General features: G+C 41.7%; 1 protein-coding gene and 1 long non-coding RNA gene across 7 annotated transcripts in view; one reads left to right on the forward strand and one right to left on the reverse strand.

Annotated features, from left to right (window-relative positions):
* Positions 1 to 2,483: 2,483 nt before the first annotated feature.
* Positions 2,484 to 17,648, reverse strand: LOC123371576. The gene is made up of 3 exons (XR_006579849.1): positions 17,460 to 17,648; positions 7,416 to 7,522; positions 2,484 to 2,609 (listed from the first exon to the last, which is right to left on the reverse strand). It is a non-coding gene; the product is annotated as an uncharacterized LOC123371576 (long non-coding RNA).
* Positions 17,649 to 18,392: 744 nt separating this feature from the next.
* Positions 18,393 to 26,904, forward strand: part of GABRG1 (gamma-aminobutyric acid type A receptor subunit gamma1) — a 112,421-nt gene continuing 103,909 nt past the window's right edge. For 5 of the 6 annotated variants that reach the window (XM_045019934.1, XM_045019935.1, XM_045019932.1 and 2 more), the window contains exon 1: positions 18,393 to 18,646. In XM_045019934.1, coding sequence (XP_044875869.1) covers positions 18,546 to 18,646 — 101 coding nt within the window. In that variant the 5' untranslated portion in view covers positions 18,393 to 18,545. Of the gene's footprint in view, positions 18,647 to 23,371; positions 23,471 to 26,904 lie in introns of those variants that run through there. The other variant, XM_045019937.1, reaches the window with a different exon arrangement.

Here is a 26,904-nt window from a genome sequence, read left to right on the forward strand (position 1 = left end):
TAGGGGGAAAAACAAGGAACATTCCTAAACTTTATTTTTTGTAAAAACAATGAGGAGTCCTTGTGGCACCTTAGAGACTAACAAATTTATTTATTTTTGTATTCTTTAAGCTTGCATCTTCCTTAGCATTCCTTAAAACAGCCAAATATGAGAGAGTCAATAAATGTGACTTAATGGTTAACTGTTTTAGTAAATTGATCTGTATTTTCTTTCCAAAATCCAAACATGCGCTATAACAATATACTGCTTTTCTTTTCAGTAATTAAACCTAAAGTTATACTAGCTTTCCATTTTAAGCCCATCCCCTCTAACTTAAGCAAAACCATCTGAAACCATTTTCCATATGGTTTCAAATATCATATTACAAGGAAAGTCAAAGATAGTGACATTTAATAAAAATATTTTTCACCACTTGAAAACTTTTCCAACATTTTGCAGCTCATTGTATCTCAATATGTGGCCCAGAGACTCAACGGACTGGACAGCCCTCCCATAGAAAAACTCTCACAAGGTTGCTCTGATGAAGGAAATCTCTGCAACAGTCCCTTCAGAATTCTGATAATTCACTGGGGGCATGGGAAGACTGCTGGTTGCAACTCCTGTGGATTAAAGAGGCCAGCCCGGAATCCATGCAGATCCTGGAGTATCTGTGAGATACCAGAGTCATATCTGCAAAAGCCCGCTGTTTCTGCAGCTGCTTTAGCCTCTGGTACTGCCTCTCCATATTGGCAATATATCTCCATGCTTAAATGAACATAAATGCAGTTACAGTTATTCAAACAATAGTAACTGTCAGCCCATAACTATAGCTGAATGCCACCCAAATACTAGAATCACAATATGCAATAACCTAGTTTCCATTTGCAAGAGAGAGACAGAAATCTAGCACCCTATACTTAATTTTATACCAGCGCTAAAGAAACAGGCAAAGACCTTTTCACACTGCAAATGGAAGACAGAGCTACCATAAATGGAGACTCTAAATACCCTTTAGAAACAGCTGCTGTTTGGGTACCTGCAGATGCAGTTAATTTACAAATGTATAGTTTTCTGGATTTGCTACATACATGGTGCTAGGTGCTGAGCTTTAGATGATTCTGGCCATATGTTCCAGCCTTCATTATGTCCATACGTGAATGTCTTGTGAATAAAGTTTGGGAGATATTTTTAATGCCCTCAGGAGATATACCACAAATAATTGGTGGAATGGCAGTGGATTCAGCAAATGGCATAGTGTACCACAGTGTTCTTCATTGCAAGGCCTGTGAGCCAGTGGCAGCTCCCATCGACCCTAAGTGTAGCTCCTTAAGTTCCCTCTAAGTTGTGCAGCCGCATGACAGGCTATAAATAGCCGTGCATCAGCTCTAAAGGGCCATGCAGCAGGGACCTGGAGAGGAGAGAGGTCGGGAGTGGGCGGGAACTGGGGAGGGGAGCAAGCTGGGGCTTGCAGGGCTGCTGTGGGCCTCTCCCCTGACTCTGAAGCTCCCTGCTGCTCGCAGGAGGCAGAGAGGGCACCGTCCCCTGGAGCTCCTGTGCTGCTGGCAGGGAGCAGGCTGGGGGGAGTCCTCCGGCCCCACCCCCGGGGCAGCCTGCCTGCACCCCAAACTCCTCATCCCTGGCCGCACCCCAGAGCCCACACACCCAGCCAGAGCCCTCACTCCCCCGACAGATCCTAACCCTCTGCCCCAGCCCTGGGCCCCCTCCTACACCCCAAACCCCCTCATCGCCAGCTCCACCCTAAAGCTCTCATCCCGCGCCAGAGCCCTCATACCCACACCACACCCTCTGCCTTACACTGGGCCACCTCTCGCACTCCGAACCCCTCAGCCCCACCCCATGTGGCTCTCACATTGAAGGTTTTTTTGCCAAAGTAGCCCCCACTTCAAAAATAGTGAAGCGCACTGGTGTACCAGATGGGGAATGGACTTGTTTTGGATAGCATCAATAACATCCTCCATTTATATTTGCTTAGAGAGTCAGTTAGTGAACTGACACATTGGTTTAATCAGAACAGCAGTTCTTGAGAGAGTATATTGTCATTCATTAGGCGGACTTCATTCTTATCAAGATACTAGTAAGTTCATCTTTTTTAGCAGTCTGTGATAAGCATACAGTATATTTACATGATAAGGAAGGCTAAACAGGTTGGGGTAAAATTAAAAAGCAATTTAACTTCCATCTAAAGCTTGAACCAAGTATGAACTGAATCTTTTTTGATGTTGAAAAAAGTTCAGCTGATGATCTTTCCATGCACCATTATTTTTCTTTTTCTCATGTCTCTATCCTTACTGATTCTGGCTGGAACAGTAAGTGCCCATAGTATTCAGAGAGAACAGCTGTCCTGTTAGCCCCTAATGAAATAAGGCCAGAAAGCTAATCAAATATTAGTCTCTTGAGAGCATCTTTAATCCATGAAACAATTCTTACTTCTATCTTCTCGTGACACTTTCCATCAAGAATGGAAATGGGAAACATCAACCAAGGTGGTAATCTCTTGAGGGCAGGCACTGTCTCTTTACTAGATATATGCAGTGTTGTTGTAGCCTTGTTCGTCTCAGGCTATTAAAGACACCAGGTGGGTGAGGTAATATCTTTTACTGGACCAATTTCTGTTGGGGAGAGAGACAAGCTTTCAAGCTTACACAGAGAGATGGTTTTTACAGCACATAACAAATGGAGCCAGATGCCTTACGGAGGCCTCTATGTGCTACAATTATTAATTATAAATCTCCTTAGAAGTCTGTTCTCATGAGACTTTCGGCCCTGTTTTGCAGACTCAAGATGATGAGGTGCTTTTCCAAAACTGATCCAAACTATCTGAACTTTTATGTGCTTATTCAGGCAAAATCTTTGAATCTCGTGTGGTTTGCTCCATTTCTAGTCTCTACCTTATCTTATTTGAAAATACAAATCTTTGAATAGATGTTGCCTCTGCTATAGGCAGTGTTGGTAACAATGCTCATATTTCAGGTTGCCTGACATGTTCCATTACAAGACCATTTTCTCTGTTGTTTATACCTTTGCCAGATTTTAAACATTTGGGCTGAAAATTTCCCTTCAGAGTATCTCTCAGGCTGAATTGTTAAGAAAATTTTAGCAATAGTGGGTCAGCCACTTCTCAGAATAAGGTTGGGGAAAAATGTCTTGTTTTGACCCCTTAAATTTTTTTCTCAGCCTCTTAATTGAGAAGCTCTAGCTTCTCCATACTTTGGAGAATTGACTTGAAATTTGGCTGGGGTGTGTCTCACTGGTGTCAGGGATGTGCCCTTTTCTGTTCCCATGAACCGGTGTCCAAATGTGGCCAAATTAAGAGCATCTGAAAAATGTCAATGCACACATGCTCAGCAGAGACTTGATACAGTTTGGTAGCTGAATTCTCCGATTCCATCTGAATTGCTCCTTCTGGTTGCAAGGGCTGCTGTGGTGCTGGGCACAGAAATTGAGAGCAGGGAGACTGTGTCATCTATGATGTCAATTCTCCCTCTGCTAGCACCCAGGCATCGTGGTTGAGAAGAAGGAAACAACCTGACTGGCATGCAAAGGCATGATGTGTCAGGGAAGGCAACTGGGATATGGGAGTGGGAAAAGGTGAGGATGTGGGTCTGGACCAGGGGTCTGCAACCCGTGGCTCCGGAGCCGCATGCGGCTCTTCAGCCTCCTTGTTGTGGCTCCCTTCGGCCTTGACAAAAGAAAAAAAAAAGAAAAAAAAAGAATAACGGTTATTTATTAATTTAATTTTTATTTATATATTATTTTATTTTTGTTTATTTTGTTGCACAGTTATCTTGGAGTTCGAGGTGATACTTTAACATCGAATTTTTAAAAAGTTTTTATAATTTGTCAATTAAAATATGCGTCACATCCACGTCTATAGCCCTCGCCTTTACCTGCAGGTGGCTTCTTGAGTGTGCGACCCCCGCGGTAAGCTAACCATGAATACATCCCAAAAAAGAAAAATCTCAGAAGAAAATAGAGAGTTTAATTCTGCATGGACAGATTCCTTTGCCTTCACTGCCAACGACGCTGGCTTACCTGTGTGCTTGATATGTGGCGAGAAATTAGCAAACAACAAAAAATGTAACGTTTAAAGACATTTTCAAAACAAGCACTCAGCATTTTCTGAAAAGTACCCAACTGAAGATGGGTGAAAGAGCGATTTCGGAACTACTACAGAAAGTTGAGCAGAGCAAACATACTTTCAAGAAGTGGATCAACTCTCCAAACTCAACTACAGCTGCTAGTTTTGTGGCAGCTCATGAGATCGTAAGGAGGGGGAAGCCGTTCACAGACGGAGAATACATGAAAGAATCGTTCATAAAAATATCAGAGCATCTATTCTCTGAATTCAAAAACAAACAGGAAATTATTCAGAAAATTAAAGAAATGCCTCTCTCTGCAAAGACCGTCAAGGACAGGACCATTAAAATGGCAACAAACATCACCAGTAAGCAAATTGATGACATCAATTCAGCTCAAGCATATTCAATTGCCTGTGATGAGTCAAGTGATGTAAACGATATTGAGCAGACAGCACTGTTATGCAGATATGTGAACTCTGATGGGCCGCAGGAAGAACTGATTGAACTCATACCACTAAAGGGCCAAACGCGGGGACAGGACATTTGTGAGGCTGTTTTGAGTTGTCTAAAAGCCAAAGGAATAAACACCACTCACCTGGTGTCAGTGTCTACTGATGGTGCACCCAGTATGAGAGGAGCACAGAAGGGCTTTGTGAATTTACTTCAAAAGTCGCTGGATCAAGAGCTGATGACGTTTCACTGCATCTTGCACCAAGAAGCACTGTGCGCTCAAACATTCCCCCCTGAATGTGTGGAAGTGATGAACCTCGTTATTAAGATAGTGAACAAAATAATTGCAAACGGGTTAAACCACCGACAGTTTTGTTCATGGTTAGATGAAGTCGAGAGCGCATATTTGGATCTCCTGCTGCACAACAGAGTTCGGTGGCTGTCAAGGGGAGACGTGCTGAAACGCTTCGCTGCTTGTCTGGAACATGTGAAAACCTTCTTGGAAAGCAAAGGCCTCAGCCATCCCGAACTGGGAGACCTCGATTGGCTGGAAAAGTTTTATTTCATGGTGGATATGACAAGTCACTTAAACACGCTGAATAAAACATCTCCAGGGAAAGGGAAGCACGGCCCTGCAGTTGCTGGAGGATGTTCTGGCGTTTGAGCGCAAGATGACAGTGTTCGCCAGAGATGTACAGAGAGGTACGCTCTCTCACTTCCCCTCCCTGAGAGAGTTCAAAGAAGAGAACATCACATAAATTGTGATTATTTACACCGTGCAATTATGGCAATGCAAGCTGCATTTGGAGAAAGATTCAGCGAGTTCAGAAAGGAAAAAAACACTCTGTCCTTCCCTGTCACACCGCTGGACATCAACCCATCCCTGCTGAACATATCCGCATTCACAGGGATAAGTCAGCCCGATCTTGAAATTGAACTGGCCGACATAGCGGATAAAGACTTATGGGTGTCGAAGTTCAAAAGCCTGACAGCGGATCTTGAAGAAGTCGCCCGTCAGAAGGCCACTCTCGCTAAAGAGCACAAATGGAATGATATTGAAAACCTCCCCAAACCCGACAAACTTGTTTTTGAAACATGGAGTGCCATTCCCGACATGTATATGAACATGAGAAAGTATGCATTTGGAGTCCTGTCCATCTTTGGCTCAACATACTTATGCGAGCAAGTTTTCTCGAGCATGAACTTCATAAAGTCCAAATATCGCTCCCGCCTCACAAATGAGAGCCTACAGTCCTGTGTGAAGATCAAAGTCACATCTTACAGCCCCGACATAGGTAAGATCAGCATCGAGCTTCAGAAACAGAAGTCACATTAAACAGGTGAGAACACTAGCATTTAATAGGCTATTATTATTCAGAAAAAAACATTTATTTCAGACCCGGAGCTGATGTAGTTTTTTATTGTATGTTCAGGTGCTTCGGTTGATTGCTGGCCGAGAAAGAAACCCGAAGAGGATGAGAGCACACTGAAATGGACTTGTCAAAAAACGTTCCTAATTTTATGTTTACTTTTTTAAAACTGCTAAGCTGCAACTATGTTTTTTTATATTAAAGTGGGCTACGTTTTATTTTAATTTTACACAAATTCGGGAAGGACTCAAAAAGGCCTGCATAGTTCAGTGTTTAATTTATTTCAAAGTAGGCCTACACATGCACACTGCACTTCTGTTTGTTGTATTCTGTTGTTGTAACAGGTAAAATTAAAAAAAGATTAAAACTTTTAAAAGTTTATAAGCAGTGTTATGTTTTGCGGCTCCAGACTATTTTTCTTTAGTGGAAGAGGGGGCAAAATGGCTCTTTTGATAGTAAAGGTTGCCGACCCCTGGTCTGGACCATGGTGGGGGAGAGACTGGATTAAGACTTCAATGGGTGGGGCAGAAAGGATCAGACTTGAGGCGGACAGGGACAGCAGAGCCTAACTACTAGAGTACACTCTCCTCGTAACCTGGATTAAAAGTTGGAATTCTTGAGTCTCAACATTTCTTTGCTGTCCGCAAATAACTGTGACAACCAGTGGGCAAAATGTGTGCCTTATCTCTCATTAGTGGCTGGTGCACAGAGAAGATGGTAATCTACTACTGGTACCAGTTACTCTGATAGTAGCTTAGTGACAGAGGTCTGTGCTGTGGGTCTAAAGGGTTTAAATCTGCTATTGAGCCAACACAGGTCCACACACTGTAATTTGATAGGGAGTGTTGAGTTTTCTTTTCTCAAAATCTAGGAAACTTTATTATACAAAACCCTGCATCTAAAGAATGTTAAAATTATAAAGTCAAGCACTCAAAAATTAGAAAACACCAAAATTAAATTTGCCTGGGCCACCTTAATTCAGCCGCCTTGTGTATATGCATTATGATACAGACTTTAATTACCTATCATATACTGTTTGTTCCACAAAGCAATGCTGATCTGGAGAGTTGAATTCTATCCTTGTCTCAGACACAGAGTTCCTATGTGATGCTGGACAAGTCACTTAAACCAAACTTTTCACAGGTGATCACTAATTTTTTGGACAAACAGGTTATTTGCTGAAAAATGCAGTTTTGGTTGACCAGAAACTATTTGGGAATTTGACCCAATTAGGCTTGATTCGGGGGGGATGGGGGGGGAAAGCTTTCTAGGGGCAGCTTCAGGAAACCATGTGTATGTCTTAGTTTAGTGGTTACGACACTAGATGGGAGACCAAAGTTTGTATCCCCATCTGGAGCAGGGACTTAAACTAATAAATCCCCACTCCAAGGTGCATACCCAAATCACTAGGCTATGCAGGGGTATGAGTGCTGTGCTCAGTCTTTCCTGTTGAAGCTGTTCCACTTTGGCCCAATGATTATTTATATATTTATAGCCTGATGTTTAAAGCACTCACCTAGGAGGTAGATGTGGATTCAAATCTTATCTAGGGCTGATTCGGAGGAAGGACATGAAGTAGACTTGTGTGACCCAAAATAGTCTTCTCCAACTTGATGACAAATTCTAAAAATAAAAATCAGAAATGAACTGAATATTTTTTTCTGATTTGTTTGCTTGCTGAACCAAAAAACTGTATTGTTCACTACAGGCCTGCTAAATATATTAAACTAACTCTATACAATCTGATATGCAACTGCTTCATACCTTGTATAGCCTTTTGCACTTGTACAAGTGGAAGTAAAATGCAAACATTTTGATCTGGCAGTATTTTACACCCACTTCGCATAAGTGTAAATGCTTTCATGTGATGCAAGGCAATGGTTAATCAGGTCCATAATATGACTTTCCTACTGCAAATCAGAATAACTAATAATGTAGATGTTTGATATCACAGTATTTGTAAATATCTCATTCCCAATTGAAATAAAGCCATTGTAGAAGAGTGTACTAGCCACTTTAAGAGCAGGCAACACTAGCCCTCTTTTTTTACTGGTACTTGGCTATTTATTTTTAAAAAAAAACCTGGACAATGTAATTCTCCAAGAAAGTCCAGACCTCAGGTAAACAAGAGGCAGCACGTGACTTCTAGGCTATATAAAGGCAAGCCTGTGGCTCAGTAGAAGAAAAGACTTCCACAAGTGAAGCTTAGAGATACACAGAGGAAAAGTGTGTACTCCAGGAAAGGGGCTGTGGGAGAAGGCCTATGAGGAGGTAGGAAATTGAATGACCACAAGAAGGAAAAAATAAACAGGGCAAGAATGAGCACCTTTGAATATCTAGGCCCCAGGTAATGTACTCAGATGCATGTGCCTAGGGCCTCATGGCATTGTCATAGCTAACTCTATCTGTCCTTTACACCCTTATGCCACATGTAGTGAATGGGGATACTTGTCAGTGCATTTTGAATGTGTACTAGGCACACATGAGTGGTGATAGCCTAACTGCCCAGTGAGCTAGCTCCAAAGGGCAGGGGAAGAAGCAGGGGAAACAAGACTGCCTTATACACCTGAGTCCATCTCAAACAATTTTCTTACACTTTAGCATCATCTACAAATATTGCAGCTGTGACATGCACAAGGCTAGTCTCATTATATGGAATGATGGGGCAAAATAAGCTTGTTAAACATTTTCCCTTTGAAAAGCACCTTTCCACGGATTTCCCCCGAGCCACTGGGTTGGATGCACTCTGCATCCCTGGTCATTGATAGCTGAAGCAACATCCAACTCACATAATGGTGAGTCTGTCTTTCTCTTTCAGTTAAGGCTGACCAGTAGTCAGCAAGGGCAGGGAGAGTGGACAAGAGAATTGGGCGTGGGAGAAACTGACATAGTCTGACCTTATGCAGACTAAATCCATCCCCTTAATTCTCAGGCACAAAGGCTCCCTGGAGACCAGCAGCTTGATCCTTAGAGAGGAGTTTCACTGTTTGGGGCAACTGCACCTGTATTCTCCCTCTACAGTCCAACAAGGGCATCCATTCTCAGGCTTCTGGCTCCCCAGCTGTCACCACTCTTGGGCAGAGATCCATATCTCTCCTCCTCCTGACTAGGGTATTTCCAGGCTCCAGATTGTGAATTCCTCAGCAAGTCAGATTGCCTAAGCAATCTTGCTTTGCCTTCCTTTCTTAGAGGCTCTGAACAGTTGTAATTGTCACAGTTATCATCCAGCTCTCTCTAAGCAAGCACATTTATTCTTAAGGTGAAAGCATTACTAAAATGATAAAAGAGCCTACCCATGCTAATAAGCTTACCAGAGATCACCTTGCCTCCAACAAGGGATCTGGAAGTGATCATCAAGGGGTTTTACTGTTAAAAGATCATAACAGAGAATCATCAAATTTGTGTATTTCTAGTGATGTTCCACAGGGAGCTGTTCTTGGTCCTCTGCTGTTAAAATCATTATTAACAACCTAGAGGAAAACATAAAATCATCACTGATAAAGTTTGCAGATGACACAAAAATTGGGGGAGTTGTAAATAAGGACTGGTCAATGATACAGAGCAATCTGGATTGGTTGCTAAGCTAGGCACAAGCAAACAATATGATTTTTTAAATATCGCCAAATATAAATGTGATTGCTGCTGGAATACCATGTCCACAATTCAAGGAAGATGTTGATTAATTGGAGAGGATTCAGAGAAGAGCCATGAGAATGATGGAAGGGTTCAAAAACATACCTTATAGTGACAGATTCAACAAGATCAATCTATTTAGATTAACAAAGAGAAGGTTAAGGGTTGACATGTGTAATGAGGGGCGTGGCCTCCCTCTGAGATTGACAGGGAGGAGCCATTCTTCCCCTCCTCCCCAGTGGGCAGAGCCAGAGAAGCCACACCCACCCTACCAGAAGCAAAAGGGTGGGAATGGAAGTTTAAACGATGGGCCCTGCTGCTCAGTTGTGCGAGAGCCGGAGAAGGAAGCAGACATCTCTCATCTTCTGCTGAGCCCTGCTCCCGAGATGGAGCTCTGCCGCACTGAGGACCCAAAGAGGTGCTGGGACTGCTGTTGGACCAATACCCGGAGAGCTACTGGGGCTGTTGCTGAATGTATACCCTGGGGAAACAGAGAAATCCCAGGAGACAGAGGTACACTCCAAAGGGGTAGTAGGAAGTAGCCAGGGATACCAGACAATAGTTCAGTTGGATTGCCAGAATTCAGGTCAATATGTTTTGGCAGGATCCCCGCTGACCAAGTGGTGGAACCATCCACCACTGTTAGAGCCCTGGGCTGGGATCCACTGGAGTAGGGTGGGGTCGGGTCCTCCTACCCCTGTGGCAGCCTACCCACTTTATGAAAAGAGGCCTTCGTTTGTCCACTATCTGCCTGAGCCAGAGGGCCAGAGCCCCCCAGGATTGCTAATTCCCCATTGAGCCTTGCCTTTATAGATATGTGGTAGTGAGGGGGCCTGGCCTCCCACCAAGACTGACTGACTGGGAGGAACAGCCACAGACCCTACGACATGCTTACAGTCTATAAGGACATACATGGTGAACAGATATCTAATAATAGGCTGTTCAGTCTAGCAGAGAAAGGTATAACATGATTCAATGGCTGGAAGTTGAAGATAGACAAATTCAGACTGGAAATAAGGCATAATTACTCTGACCTTTAAAAAATTAAGTATTGGAACAACTCACCAAGGACTATGGTGGATTTTCCATCACTGACAATTTTTAAATCAGGGTTGGATGTTTTCCTAAAAGATATGCTCCAGGAATTATTTTGGGGAAGTTCTACCGCTTATGTTATACAAGAGGTCAGACTAGATTGATCACAATGGTCTCTTCTGGTCATGGATTTATGCCCCTGTGAATATGACTCATGGGAAATAATATAGTAGGTTGCATGCCATGGTAATCTCTAATGTGTTGAGATGCATCACTGATACCAGGGAAGTGGCCCACATGAGCTTGAACGAGCTAAATGCATATAAAGAGCACTTAATTTGCCAGTTATGGGTCCTATGAGGCTTGTAGTTTTACTCCTCTTTTTTTCTGAGCTAGGAGTAGTTCTTAATGCCTCCTGCAGCAGTCTGTCCTTTGCAATTTGTTTCAGTGCTGCTTTTAGTGGCTTCTGGACCACCTCCTCCTAGGGGGTGTCTTGAGAGTTCACCACCACCACTCTCCTTTATACCTCTGCTATCTGACCCTGAATGTGAAGATATTCCTTTTTGTATGGTTGTGCTGTGGAATATACAGAGTGCAAGAAATATCTTTCCCAAACCTAGTAGGTCAATGCTGTGATGTCCCACACGTGGAAGAAGGGAACTGAAACACATTTTTTAGGATATCAAAGGCTCTTTTGGTGACCGGTTTTGATTTGTGGTCATAGATAAATCATTTTTTTTGCAGACAGAGGACAGATAATGGGGATCAGCAGTTGGGATCAGAAAGGGTCTCCTCTGTCTCTTGTGAGGGTAAGAAATCATATGAGACCAGCTTTCAGGATAATGAAGCCCATGTTTTAGCATGTGAAATGGACAGTGTAAGAATAGGGGCTGGTGGCAGAATGGGAGCTGCTGATAATGGGATAGTAGTCCAATGGCAGGTGGTGGGAAGGCAGGGAAAGATCCCATGTATCATTTTTTATCTAACAACCAGCCCTCCAAAAATTCTCCATTGAAGATACACGTGAGCTGGACCTTTGTGGAAACAGCTGGGATAGCTGGTCACCACTTCCATGAATACCAGGCAAGCACTGCACGCAGCCATCATGATCATAGAACAAGTCCTTTTTCTGTAGAAACCTGTCAGCTGGGGGTTGTAGGGTTAATGTGAGTCCCATCCATTGTTCCAGATACTAGTGGGAAGCTAGTGATCTCACAGAAGTCTCATGGGGAAATCAACAAAGTCTGAGGATTGACTAACACCTGTGGTTTGGGTAATGGCCCACCAAAAGGATCCTGAGGTAAGTGATGACAACGACAGACACTGATTCCTTTATCATGGTGAGGAATAACGGAGACCCAATTGAGAGATGCTTCTGGATACAGACCTGCTTGACAAGGCCAAGGAAATTCTGAGGGGGCTGATACATGTGAGGAGGAGAGGGTATGAGGGTTGCCTCCTAGCTTGTGCCTGACATACACACCTATATATCTCTTCCCTTTCTAGTAAAATGGCAGCAGGTGAATCGTGCAATACTTTGGCATTAGGTGCAGGCCCAAAGGCCTCTATGATCCATGGATCTATGATCCATTGCCATTTTCAGAATGGGCATGGAGAAGGGGAGAATGGGGTATGGTGATACATGTGAAACCCTCTTAGATGCTTGACAATTGTTACAGCCATATTTTCAAAAGTTAAACCTGTAAATGTGCCATTCTGTAAACACATTTTGGTGAAGTTACACATACAGATTTCCAGTGTGAATGTACAAAGCAAGTATTTTCATATACCTAGCCAGCTAGCTGGCAAAATGTGTGTGCAGTAACACATGTACATTGTGTATTGTGCTCATAAGTTGGGCATGCACAAATACATGTGCAGTAGTACGTCTTTTGAAAATATGGCACACAAATAAGCTGTTGGATGGATCCAGCAAAGTGGCATTAAATATATAATTCATGTTCAAACCTACACGAACACTTATTGTATATGAAAGATTAAAGAATTAATGCATTGTGGTGGCCCTAATGCTACTTTAATAGCTGTACAAAATATCTGAAGAATATTGACCTTTCTTATTAAAATATGGCACTGACATTTTGAAGTGTAATTGTAAAGATGAGGTGGGCAGAATTTGGGTATGAAGGGCACAGAAGATGGATTATAAAAAACACATCACTTGGATGCAGCATTCATATTATGATCAAAACATGAAACAATTACATTCAGCCAAACAGTCAACATTTTAATAGAAAATAATTTATATAAAACTATCATTTCCCAGAGCTAAATACCTTTTTTAATTAAGATTCCATCTGATACATTAATTGCCTCACTCACGTTAATCATTAAAATGATTACCAACAGTATGATTATAGCAACACTTAATAATTTAAATGGGAGAAGCAATACCAATGAGAGACGAGTGTGTACATGTAGGGGAAATGAAACAAAACCGCCCTCATGATCCCTGATTTTTTAAAAAAGCACTTGAGACTACCCCTTTCAAGAGTAGCTAGGATAAAATGTGAATCAAATGCAGTAGAAGAAGGCAGACATAAGGGTGACATGAGGGAGAAGGTGAAATGATTACCTAAACTAGGAGGACTGCAGACAGTGTCCATAGTACCATTTCCCTGGAAGCCTGTGGGAAGCCACTATGTAAAATAATGCTGAGCCTAAATATGGATTTATTTATTTCACTCTGATGTAAACAGGTTTCAGGAGCAATGGTTTATGGAGCAATGCTGCTATGGATTGTGGAAAGATCAGGTTAAACTGTAGGGGAATTAGGCCTCCCGGTGGGTGATTCTGGACTCCACAGATTTTGGGCAACCAAAACACCTGCCCATTCTATGGGATGAGGATGCAAACTTCTCCCAGCAACAGAGCTATCTGGCGTGAACCGAGTTTCCTCTCAACCTCCTTGGGTTCTTGCTTGGAGCCGCCAACTTGCCCATTGTGACATTGCATTCCATATGTTTTATGGAAATATGCTTATGAGTGTGAATATGATGTAACTGGAATATACTTTATGCAAAAGGGCTCTTGTAAGGTATTATAACAAAGGTTCTAACCTACTGAATATATTCATCCTATTTCTATGCATGTATTTTTTGTATCTGAAGCTAGAAATATGAAGTATAACTCTGAGGTCCTATTGTAATTATACAAACTGTGGGCCATTAATGGTGGTTTAGAATCTTGATGGCTCCCATTGACTAGGACAATTGGTTGTAAATGGTTTATTTACCTGCAAACCTTCCTGTGTACCTGTGGGCTAACCCAGGAAGAATGGAGACTAGGGGTCTTACAGTGACATGTGACCATGTCACATGGTACTGGAATCCATCTTAATCCTTGTACTTTTCCACTGATGAGGCGGGGGTGGGGACAAAAGATTCCTGCCTTGTGTCAAAGCTATAAAAGGGGGTGGAGCAGGACAAAGGGGTCTGCCAGTCATGAGAGAACCCCTGCTTACAACTGAGATGTCTGCTGGATCTAACAAAGACTGTACTAGGGGAAATGATTGGGCCCAGACTAGGAAGAGGTCTAACCCGTGAAAGAAGCTTATTGGAACAGCTTTGAGGGTGAGATTATCTGTAATCAGTTTCTTAATGTATTAGGCTTAGACTTGGGTGTTTTGTTTTATTTTTCTTTGTGACTTACTTTGTCCTGGCTGTTATTACTTGAAACCACTTAAATCCTACTTTTTATACTTAATAAAATCACTTTTGTTTATTAATAAACTCAGAGTAAGTGATTATATGCCTCAGGTACTATCTCTATCAGTGATATAGAGGGCGTACAATATACAGGGTAAATTCGTAAAAGCTTTATACAGAGTAAAACAGATTTATTTGGAGTTTGGATCCCATTGGTAGCTGGGTGTCTGGGTGCTGGAGACAGGTAACCTGCTGAGCTGTTTAAAATCTGCAGCTTTGTGGGTCTGGCCCAGACCCTGGGTCTGTGTTGCAGCAGGCTAGCATGTCTGGCTCAACAAGGCAGGGTTCTGAAGTCCCAAGCCAGTAGGGAAAATGGGCTCAGAGGTAATTTCAGCACATCAGGCGACAGTCCCAAGGGGATCTCTGTGACCGAACCCATCACACTCATATTTTGGATTTGACTTTGTTTTTGTTTTAGTAAAAGACGTTTGGCATCTGCCATTGTGCTGTCTCTTTACCTAATTTTTGTTAGCCCTCTCTGAAATTCCTCACTTTCTTCTCAGTTTTGACTGACCTATATAACTTTGTGCCTCCCACTAGTTTTGCCTCCTCACTGCTAATCCCTGTTTTCCTTGCCAATGAGAAATAGATTAATTGACAGCCATCCTAGTACAGAACCTTCGGACACCTCACTGTTAACTTTAGCCATGCTAACCTTTGACCATTTATTCCTATCCTTTGTCTTAGCCACTTTCTAATTCATGACAATACTTTGCCTTTCATCCTATGACTATATAATTTCCTTAATAGACTTTTGGATGGACTTTTTGAGAGACTTCTTCTTTATCCATTACTTCATTGTTATGACTGAAGAATTCTAACAGATTAGAAGCCATGCTGGTTTGTCCCCATTACACCATCTGGGAGTTTTAGAATTCTATTTTTCAGTTAACATAATCAATTTTCCTGTTTCTGAGGCAATGCTCTTTGGTCTAAAATTCTAAGGATCACCCCTAAAACCTCCATATTTTTTAGTTCTGGAATTAGTATATTCCCAACATCCTCTCTTATTTCCTTATTCTTCTCTGATTTCTTTTGCTCACTTGTACTCCAGTATATTTTTGTCCATTTCTCAGGATTCAAGAAATTCTTGATAAGTTTGTGATAAGCTTCAAGAAATTCTTGGGATTTTTAAAAATGTCTTTAGCTATTTACTCTTCAAAACTCCTCTTTGCCCTCTTAATCTTTCACTTTTCATTTAATTTACCATAGACTCCTCCTTTCTGGTGTGAAGGATTAATTTCTACTTTTTGAAAGACAGTACAAGGAGGGAAGGCTAAGGCTTGCAACTACCTTGATCTACATTTATCTCTGTGACAAACAGAACACATATCAACTTTGCTTGCTTGCCTTTTTGGCGTGATCTCATTGGTTTTGGTTTCAACTATTTTTTTCCCCCATTAGATACCATTTTAAAATTACAGATCAGTTGAAAATGATACCTGTGATAAGTAAATTTTATTCTCAACTTTAGTTGTTTGTTGTTGTTGGTACATACTAGTATAGTCCTAATCTTTGCCTGAGCCTGGAATTTCTTGAGTATGCACAGACTGCTATGCCTCCAGGGAGCTGCATTGAAGTCCATGGGCATCAGCACAGGCACAGCAGTCTCTTCAGATGAAAGAAGTTGCGGACTCCAGGCCTATGTTATTATGGACATCTATTTACATTTTATACAACTTTCTCCACTAAAAATGTGTCTCCATTTCCTGTTATGACAGCATGGGTGTAAGATAACATTTTTATGGATTAGCAAGATCCCTAATGGTCCTAGTAAAATGATTGACTTTAGGCCCCTTGGAAAACATGTGTGTGCGCGCACATCAGTGCCATCCATAGACAACCTAGATGGGAAAGGAGGGTGGGTGTAGTATACATCCTGCATAGGGCCAAAGTATCTTTGGAGTCAATACAACCAGAAGGGGAGCTTCTCTGTATCCATTTTCAGTAACAAATACATGTTGGGTTTTTTTGTAGTGACTGAGCTCATGCCAGTCAGTGTCATTATTCCCTGGAGTGATATCAATAAGGAGAGCTGGAGGTTATGCAAAAATAGCAGGCTCTACTTTCTACCATCACCTGCCTGTTCAGCTACTTATCTTGAAGTCTCTGAATTTTTCACTTGATATATTGTATCTGTCTGAAGCGTAGTGTAAAAATTCTTATTCTTGCAAGAAGATATAGATCTCAACTGGAGTATTGTGTCCAGTTCTGGGCACCGCATTTCAAGAAAGATGTGGAGAAATTGGAGAGGGTCCAGAGAAGAGCAACGAGAATGATTAAAGGTCTTGAGAACATGACCTAGGAAGGAAGGCTGAAAGAATTGGGTTTGTTTAGTTTGGAAAAGAGAAGACTGAGAGGGGACATGATAGCAGTTTTCAGGTATCTAAAAGGGTGTCATCAGGAGGAGGGAGAAAACTTGTTCACCTTAGCCTCTAATGATAGAACAAGAAGCAATGGGCTTAAACTGCAGCAAGGGAGATTTAGGTTGGACATTAGGAAAACGTTTCTAACTGTCAGGGTGGTTAAACACTGGAATAAATTGCCTAAAGAGGTTGTGGAATCTCCATCTCTGGAGATATTTAAGAGGTAGGTTAGATAAATGTCTATCAGGGAGGGTCTAGACAGTATTTGGTCCTGCCATGAGGGCAGGGGACTGGACTCGATGACCTCTCGAGGTCCCTTCCAGTCCTAGAGTCTATGAATCAAAATACAATAACACTACCCTATAGAAGGAGACAAGAATAAAGAACCCACTACTAGCCTGTATCCAAATAAGCAGCAGCAAGGTGCTTGAGCTACACTTCAATATATTTTCCATCTTCGATTATCAAGAGTAAAATGGGTCAAAGTTAAATATTACTCAATCTAATGAAGTAGGGCAACTCTTATTTAATTAAAAAATATGCTGACCTAGAAGCTGCTACAACTACACTGATTTCAAAGCTGTTAAAATGTAAGCTCTACCTGGTAGAGAGCTGTACTGTACTGTGCAAAACTAATCCAGATTTGGAACTTCTGGGCATGAATACAATGCAAATAAATAATAAAGCTCGAATCAATATCAGCTGAAGGAAAGATGAAGTGAGGGGGGAAGAGAGACGTTTGCAGAGGAGATCAAAGGCGATGGGGCCTCCTGGGCCAGGGATCACGCTCTATTGACTCACTTGGTGGGATGGGCAGCCTGAGCTGGGACAGTCTCATGCATCTTCCAAACTCCTGCAGGAAAGTTCCGTGCCAGCCACATCCCCATCACCGACCCAGCCGGACCTGCCCTGAGTCATGCCCCAAAGGAGGGGGAGCTGGGGCGGCTGAGGAACCGCAGGTGTCCGCGTTGTGGGCTATGGCAGCCGGCAGAACCCCCGCCCCGGCAGGCTGCAGGGATAGAGCGCGCAGGGCAGCGCCTGAGCTGAAACCCGCGCGCTCTGCTCCTGCTACGGCGGCGGCCCGGCTTTTCCCATCCCCATAGCAACCGCCCCGGCAACAGGCGCCCGGGCTCCGCGCTCCTCCTCTAGCGCAGCGGGCCTGGGGGAGCAGGTGCCTTGCGACGACGAGGCTGCAAAGGGCTCGCGGGGGGGTCGCAGAGCGTTGGGCGGGAGCGGGATGCAGCACCCAGGGGCGGCAGGTGGGCGGCGGGGGAGCCACACGGCGCAGCCAGAGGCGGCTCGCTGCGCTGGCGGGGCACTGAAAGCAATTGGCTTCCTTGCGCTCTGCCTTGGGGGGAGCACGTTCAGCTCCCACGCGGCGGCGCCTCTGTCCCCGGGAGCGCTGCCCTCGGCAATGGACAGCCCCGTGCCGCCTCCGTCTTGTTTTGGTTTAAAGCGCGTTGCCACTCCAGCAGTGCCGAGCTCTGCGAGGAGCTCCTAGCTCTCTTCCCACGCCCCGCTAGGGTCGCAATCAAGCAGTGCCGAGGTGACCCTTGTCCTACTGCAAGACCCTCTAGACTGTGGGTGGGTTGTTTTTGTTTCGCCTCCCGTTTAAAAAGACGCCAACCTTTCTGCCGAGCATGTTTCCCTTCTAGTAAGGAGGCTCCACCTCTGCGAGGGCTTGATTCGTCTAGCACTTTTAAGATAATTTATGGAGCAACCTGATGAGCTTATTGGCCAAGTTGCATGGTTCTTTTAAAGTCGGATCCTACCTGGCTGGGGGGGTTGTCTCCCTCTCGCTCCTACGCGCTGGGGGGACACCGAGATTGCAGAGTAACTACTAGAGAGTGACTTGTAAGAAAACCAGAGAAGAGAGACTTAAAGCCAATGGATTCATGGAGGCGTCCCTCCTTCCCGTGGCCTCTGTGCAGTCCCTGCAGCAGGGGGAGGCTTCTGCTCCTGTTATTGACCGTGCGTTTGGGGAACTGGTAAGTACAAGTGACTACGGGACCTGAAGTGGCTCTGCTTAGTAGCCTCTCTCCCTCCTTCATTGATCGCTTTGGGTTGGGGACGTTGCATAGTAGCAACCCATTGTAATTCGGATATCACGGGCAGGTCTGTCCCACTCCCCTCCGCCCCCATCACCCAACTCCTCCTTTACGTTTGTTGTCAGATCACTTTCAGCTTGGACTTGCATCACTTTCACCTGCCTGAGAGCATTGTGTTCTCCAGGGGGAGGGTGCCCTGTTATTGTTACAAACCTTAACATAAATTATAGCTCTTTTGCAAATGACTCTCCGCAGCCACCTCTAGTGAATCTGACACTGATAAAGGAAAACTTTACTTGATATGTTTGTCATTTGAGTAAGAAGCGTTTGTGGAGTCCCTGCTTCAGTAAGTGATCTTCAACTTACTCTTCCTTTAAAATAATGCATTTTTCTTACCACTCGATATCCACTGTATGGAGGCTGTAGAAGTCAGTACAGTTAGGAATCTATCAGAGCTTGTACATATTTGCCAGCATCTGTTTCTCAAGAGGACCTTAATACTCAACAATAAAAATTGTTTCATGCAAGCTATCAGAGTTTCATCTTAGGCAATTAGTTTTATGCATTTATTGATTTGGTTTAGTTTGTGAAAAATAAATCTTTGTCATCTGACAAGTGTCAGGTTGCTGTTCCTGTAGCTGAAAAGTACTCTGATGTAAATAAATAATACAAATAATTTGGGAAATAACTTAGTCTAATCATTTATTTGCAAAAGAAATAAACCAAGATATTTGTGCAAAAAAATTGGCAACTGCTTATCGTATTTTAGTTTTCCACCAGACTCTGGTACTATCTGCGTGGCTTTAGGACATAGGTCCCGATCCTGCACAATTGAATCAATGGGAGTTTTGCCTTTGTCTCTAATGGGATCAGCATCAGGTCCATTGTGCACATGGAGAACAGCTGGGTAGGTTCTGAGGTGCTGTTGAAGTCTATGAAGCTGAAAATGCAAGCTTTAAGACGAATTTACAAGATTGATCATATGGGCTCTGTAGAAGACATTATTTTCTACCTTGTCAATATGCCATTTATAAATGTCCATAAAAGATGTAACATAATGATGATTTTGTTTTCTTTTTATCATTCAACTTCTTTAATAATTCAGAGGTAACATATATTATTCCTTACTTAATGCATTCATTAAAAAAACACTAAGTAGCTATAATAGAGCAATAGAATATTGCCCAGTGTGCCTATCTTTTTAACTATATGCATCAAATTATCATTCAGAGATGATGTAGCAGATGTGTAGTATCTAGGATGGTAAGAAATCCATTAGCATATGTTTAAAGAAATCCATTAAAAGTTAGACACCCCCCCATGCTGAACTATCATTTATCAGTCTATGTGAAGTGTGCAGATCTTAGCTTATCTCTCATCTTCAGAGGACTGCTGTGTGATCCCAGTTAGAAACGTCACTGATTATCCTTTTCTTTGGCATGTACTAGTGTCTGTTTCTTTTAAAAAGCTTGTCAGATTAAGGTAACATTTTTCAAAGGCATTGATGGAAATGATACCAGCACAGCTGTACATCTTCAGAATGTTTCTTAATGAACATGTTGTGCCTCAGGTATGAAGGAAATTACCAAGTGATTTGAGAGAAAAGAATATGTATGCTCATTTTATCAGTTCAAATACTAAGTTTCAAAGACACGAAGAGTTCTCTTAAATAGTTGCAGATGACATTTCATTTTTCACTTATTAAAAATAAAATATGATTGTTTTAGAGGACTAGGTATGGATTTTTAATAAGTTAATGAAGAACCCTCCAATGAGAGAAAGAAATGCACCAGGATGAATTATTTTATTCTGGGCTGCACAATCTCTTCTCAGATAATATGGAACCTTCAATATAAATATGTATGTACCTATGTCAGCTGTTTTCAGGATTGCTTTTCATTCAGAGACTAATTGGTAATATTGTTTGTTGAGAGCTTTTCCAAGTGACCACAAATGGATATGTTTTCCAGAGACTGAATCTCTGATGTGTAGTTTGTTACAGTTCACTGATATTCTGCAAGGAGCTCTCTGGGACTTTCCAGAGCCCCTTCTTAACATTCTGCCACTAAGTTGAAAGGAAGTTTGGAGGGAATTTTCTGCTTCTCTGCATTCTGTTCTAATTTCTGTCAGAGATGGCTTTTCCTTGAAGCTCATGTGAAAAACATTCTAAAAAGCAACATTTGCCTCAAGAATAGACGACAATGCCCCAAACTGCAGAGTATCAGAGGGGTAGCCGTGTTAATCTGGTTCTGTAAAAGCAGCAAAGAATCCTTTGGCACCTTATAGACTAACAGACGTTTTGCAGCATGAGCTTTCGTGGGTGAATATCCACTTCTTCAGATGCAAGTGGTGGAAATTTCCTGGGGCAGGTATATATAAGCAAGCAAGAAGCAAGCTAGAGATAACGAGGTTAGATCAATCAGGGAGGATGAGGCCCTGTTCTAGCAGTTGAAGTGTGAAAACCAAGGGAGGAGAAACTGGTTCTGTAATTGGCAAGCCATTCACAGTCTTTGTTTAGTCCTGAGCTGATGGTGTCAAATTTGCAGACACTTTCCAAAAATTGCTCAGGATGAGAGATCCCTAAACTCTGATACAAGGTCCCCACCTTTCATACCACTCAGACTTCAAAGGACCTAAATTGGACATTCTCTGTTATGTCAGTAAAGACTGCTCTGTAAGTAACATACTTAGTGCAAACCTAAAAGCAAGGAAATGAAAAGTTGAGTACCAGTAGTACATATCTTTTAGTCTAGACTACCAGCTAGAGATGCACATGCATCACAACCTTAACTCTGCTTACAGATACCAACCTTCCAACATTCCATCCCCAAATCTTACCCAACTCCAGCCACTGTGTTTAACTGGAGTATAGATATACCCAAACAGAACAGACCAGACCTCCCTTCTCTACTGTCCTTTCTGCACAGTTCTGTGAAATTACACATGCTCAGGTTTGAAGAAAGGAGTGTTGAATGGTTGGTATCTTTATTGGGGTGAAGATAAGGTTGTGGTGCTTTTTCTGTGGTGTATGGTGGTTGTGCTGGAACAATGTACACTAGAACCTCAGAGTTACGAACACCAGAGTTACAAACTGACCAGTCAACCACATACCTCATTTGGAACCAAAAAAATGCAATCAGGCAGCAGCAGAGATGACCAAAAAACCCCCAGGAAATACAGTACAGTACTATAAATGTAAACTACTAAAAAAAATTAAGGGAAAGCTGCATTTTTTGTTCTGCATAGTAAAGTTTCAAAGCTGTACTAAGTCAATGCTCAGTTGTAAACTTTTGAAAGAACAACCATAATACCAACCATTCAACACCCCTTTCTTCAACATGGAGGTGTTCGTAACTCTGAGGCTCTACTGTAGTTACCCATCAGTCATTTAGTTTTAAATGCTTGTGTTTTGCAATAAGATCATAAATATTATGCTGTCTAAATATAAAAACACAGTAACTATAAATAAATGCATATATCACCATGACACAAAAACCTAGACTACAACCCAATAAAACTAATTTTCTTTTATTAGTAATCGCTAAATACACACAATATAGTACCCTTTATGAAAAAGAAACAAGTTACTATACATAAGTGATATATGTTGATCAGCCTCCAATGCACATAGATAGACAACTGAAACATAAATCAATATTGATACACTCTCCTACCAATATACATTATTCTCAAGAAATAGCAATTATACTTTATCAAAAATGTAATTTAATTGATAAATATATTTAACTAATAAAACTTTTCCATCTTTATGTATCCTTTTATGGAAAATATTTATATACTGAATTAGAGATAGCAACAATTTTCCTTTTTTCTCACAACAGTCCATCAATGAAAGTGTTAAGGCTATTGTGATAAAATATGCCTTTCTTAATAATTTATAAGGATAATGTATTTGTAGTGACAATACAATATTTATGATGTTCGTAACAGTTAATTTCCTTTTATGTGCTTGGTATATGATGTGATAAGAAAGGACACTGTTGTCCATTAGCAACTCTAACTGGTTTTGGTTGGTTTGTTTGTTTGTTTTTTGTTTTTTAAATGAAGGTTATTTTATTAATATTTAACATCATTTTAACATTTTCTTGATTTAATATACAGTGTATCAGGTCATAGTTAAGTACTGAGAAGAAACTGTTCTTAAAATAATTGTGCTTTCTTACACGTGACTTAAAAGGAAACTTTCAGATTTTGGCAAACTAGATGAAATAGGTTATTAAAGCTTTGCCAGTCACTTTTACTATGAGGGTCTCGTGACATATACCCTGTATTTGAATAAGAGGTTCCCCATTACCCATTCAGGCAGAAATCCTGCAAAAAGAACTATCCAGGCAGGCTCCCATTGTCTTTAGTCAGACCCCTGCATCCGTATGGAGACTATCTCTGCAGTGTAACTTGCAGAATTGGCACCTCAGTTTCTGCTTGAACCCACAGTGAAGTTATAATTTCTTTTGTATAACAGAATATCTGGTTTCTGTGAATTCAAGAAACTAAACTATAGGCAATGCTATTCAGACCTGAAGACTTTGGGTACCTTGACACTGCACTATCATCTGGGTGACCAGTCACTATGACTCAACACCATTATGTACAGCATAATTGGCAAAGCAATGTCAATTGAACTTAAATCACATCTAACTCCTCCCCTTTTCTGTGGCATCACCTACAAAAATCATTGCTTGTTTTATTTTTTTTAATTACAAAGTATAAACAACCATCTAACTGCATTTAAGCCATTGAGTTGTGAGTATACCTTAACAGAATAACCATGTTGTCATGTCAGTTACCAGTAGCAGAGAGGAGTGGTGATAATAAATAGCAATGGGCAAAAGTCAACATGATTTCTGTAAAGGGAAATCATGTCTTACTAATCTATTAGAGTTCTTTGAAGGGGTCAACAAACATGTGGACAAGGGGGATCCAGTGGACATAGTGTACTTAGATTTCCAGAAAGCCTTTGACAAGGTCCCTCACCAAAGGCTCTTACGTAAATTAAGTTGCCATGGGATAAGAGGGAAGATTCTTTCATGGTTTGAGAACTGGTTAAAAGACAGGGAACAAAGGGTAGGAGTAAATGGTAAATGTTCAGAATGGAGAGGGGTAACTAGTGGTGTTCCCCAAGAGTCAATCCTAGGACCAATCTTATTCATAAATGATCTGGAGAAAGGTGTAAACAGTGAGATGGCAAAGTTTGCAGACGATACTAAATTGCTCAAGATAGTTAAGACCAAAGCAGACTGTGAAGAACTTCAAAAAGATCTCACAAAACTAAGTGATTGGGCAACAAAATGGCAAATGAAATTTCATGTGGATAAATGTAAAGTAATGCACATTGGAAAAAATAACCCCAATTATACATACAATATGATGGGGGCTAATTTAGCTACAACAAATCAGGAAAGAGATCTTGGAGTCATCATGGATAGTTCTCTGAAGACATCCACGCAGTGTGCAGCGGCAGTCAAAAAAGCAAACAGGATGTTAGGAATCATTCAAAAAGGGATAGAGAATAAGACAGAGAATATCTTATTTCCCTTCTATAAATTCATGATATGTCCACATCTTGAATACTGTGTACAGATGTGGTCTCCTCATCTCAAAACAGATATACTGGCATTAGAAAAGGTTCAAAGAAGGGCAGCTTAAATGATTAGGGGTTTGGAATGGGTCGCATATGAGGAGAGATTAAAGAGGCTAGGACTTTTCAGCTTGGAAAAGAGGAGATGAAGGAGGGATATGATAGAGATATATAAAATAATGAGTGGTGTGTAGAAAGTGAATAAGGAAAAGTTATTTACTTGTTCCCATAATATAAGAACTAGGGGCCACCAAATGAAATTAATGGGCAGCAGGTTTAAAACAAATACAAGGAAGTTCTTCTTCACAGAGCGCACAGTCAACCTGTGGAACTCCTTGCCTGAGGATGTTGTGAAGGCTAGGACTATAACAGGGTTTAAAGGAGAACTAGATAAATTCATGGAGGGTAAGTGTATTAGCCAGGATGGGTAAGGAATTGTGTCCCTAGCCTCTGTTTGTCAGAGGGTGGAGATGGATGGCAGGAGAGAGATCACTTGATCATTACCTGTTAGGTTCACTCTCTCCGGGACACCTGGCATTGATCACTGTTGGTAGACAGGATACTGGGCTGGATGGACCTCTGGTCTGACCCAGTATGGCTATTCTTATGTTAATATTTATGACCCTAAAGGGAAGCTTCTGGCTTAGGATAGTGTAGAGGAGACACAGAAACTTAGTTTTATTTAACATTAATGACTGTAAGTTGGAGTAAACAATGCATTGAATCAGTCAGAAGATAAAACTAAAGTATTGATCCTGCAAAGTTTTATGCACATGAGTAATTTTATGCATGTAAGTAGTTCCAATGAGTTCAATTAATCTATTTGCCCATGTAAAGTTAGATTTGTTTAAGTACTTGAAGGACCAGGGCCTAAATTGTTAGCAGCTGTGAGGACACTGAAATAATACTAAAGAACCTTGGGAGACTAGAAATGTTGTCAGGAAATAGCAAGATGAAATTTAAATGGCAAAAATGCCAGGTAATATGTCTAAAAGGAGAGGGGAAGCATATCCAGCACTGTATTTTGGATTCCTCACATCAGTGCAATGGGAGAGATGAATGCAAGTATTTATTAAAATTCAAGAGGTTCTTTAAAATATGTTTTTATTCATAGATTTCTAAAGTAAGAAAGGTCCATTATGATTGTGTAGTTTGACATCCTGCATAACATGGGCCATATAATTTCACCCAATAGTTTCTGTATCAAGCCCATGACTTCTGTTTGAGCTATATCGTATCAGTAATAAATCCAGTCTTCAGTTAAAGACTGTAAAGTATAGCAAATCTACTGTGTTTCTAGGTAAGGTGTTCCAATGGTTAGTTATTTTATTTTGCCTTATTTCTAGTTTGAACTTGTCTAGCTTCAGCTTCCAGACATTGGATCTTGTTATGCTTTTTATTCTAGATTAAAGAGCTGTATGTTACTGCCAATCCCAGTCCTCATCTCTGGGTGGTCTCCAGTCTGTTCTGAGTGGACCTGACCACTGGATTCCACATGCTTCTAACCTGCCTTCCCCCGACTCTGGGTAGTGACTATTCACTATTTCTAACTCTGGGTCTCTCAGACACAGTGTCAGGTGTCGACTCCACATCTGACACACTTCCTTGGGATATGGTCAGGGGCTCTAGAGCCCGTCTGCCTTAAACCTTGATCCAAAGTCTCAACCCACCTGAGCCCTTAGTTGCTCATATACACTCTCTCAGATCCTCCTCACTGCAGGCACTCCCAAGTTCTCAATTTACTACTTCAGGAACAAAGTGGCAGGCAAGCAAGGAATACAAGCTTAGCAAAGGAATTTCTTAACCACCTTCACTTTTACTCTCAAGAAAGTACTAGAGAGTTACAGATTTATGCAAAATAACATACTGAGACACATCCTCATTAGTCTCACATCACTTCTGAGAGTCTGAGGTCTGGCCAGCATTTCAGGCAAGGCAGTGTCCCTCCTGCTTCTCCCTCTCTACAGCCAGGTCTTCTGGCATAAGGACATCTATGGACCCTCTTGCTCGAAAAGCCCCCTCCTTAAGTACAGTCTGCTGCTTTTTGCCCATGTGCTCCATCTGGGAAATTCCAACCTCTTCTTCCAGTCTTGTTTCTGTGTTGAGAGTCCATATTCCCATGATGATGGGCCAGTACTTGAAAGACCATCAAAGCTGGTGATCCTAGATTGCTCTATGACGGTTTCTCAGCCATAGACATTAGGTGTCAAGTGCCAAATAATAAATGGATGTTATAATCTAAAATAGAAGGATACACTACAAAATAAAGGTCACAGTGGAGTTGCAATACAAAACAGAGTTCACAATTTGATAGAGACACATCCCACTTTGTCACAATGTCTACTGTTTGAAATCTTTCCCCATAATAGGTATTTGTAAACTATGATCAAGTAACTCCTTACTTTTTCTTGGTAGTGACTATTGTAAATAAATTGAGCTTCTTGTTTTAATGGGGAGGGCTAGCTCAGTGGTTTGCACATTGGCCTGCTAAGCTTATGGTTGTAAGTTCAATCCTTGAGGGGGCCACTTAGGAATCTGGGGCAAAAATCAGTACTTAGTCTTGCTAGTGAAGGCAGGGGGCTGGACTCAATGACCTTGC

The sequence above is a fragment of the Mauremys mutica genome, chromosome 5 (assembly GCF_020497125.1).
Source record: "Mauremys mutica isolate MM-2020 ecotype Southern chromosome 5, ASM2049712v1, whole genome shotgun sequence".
Classification (NCBI taxonomy): domain Eukaryota; kingdom Metazoa; phylum Chordata; order Testudines; family Geoemydidae; genus Mauremys; species Mauremys mutica.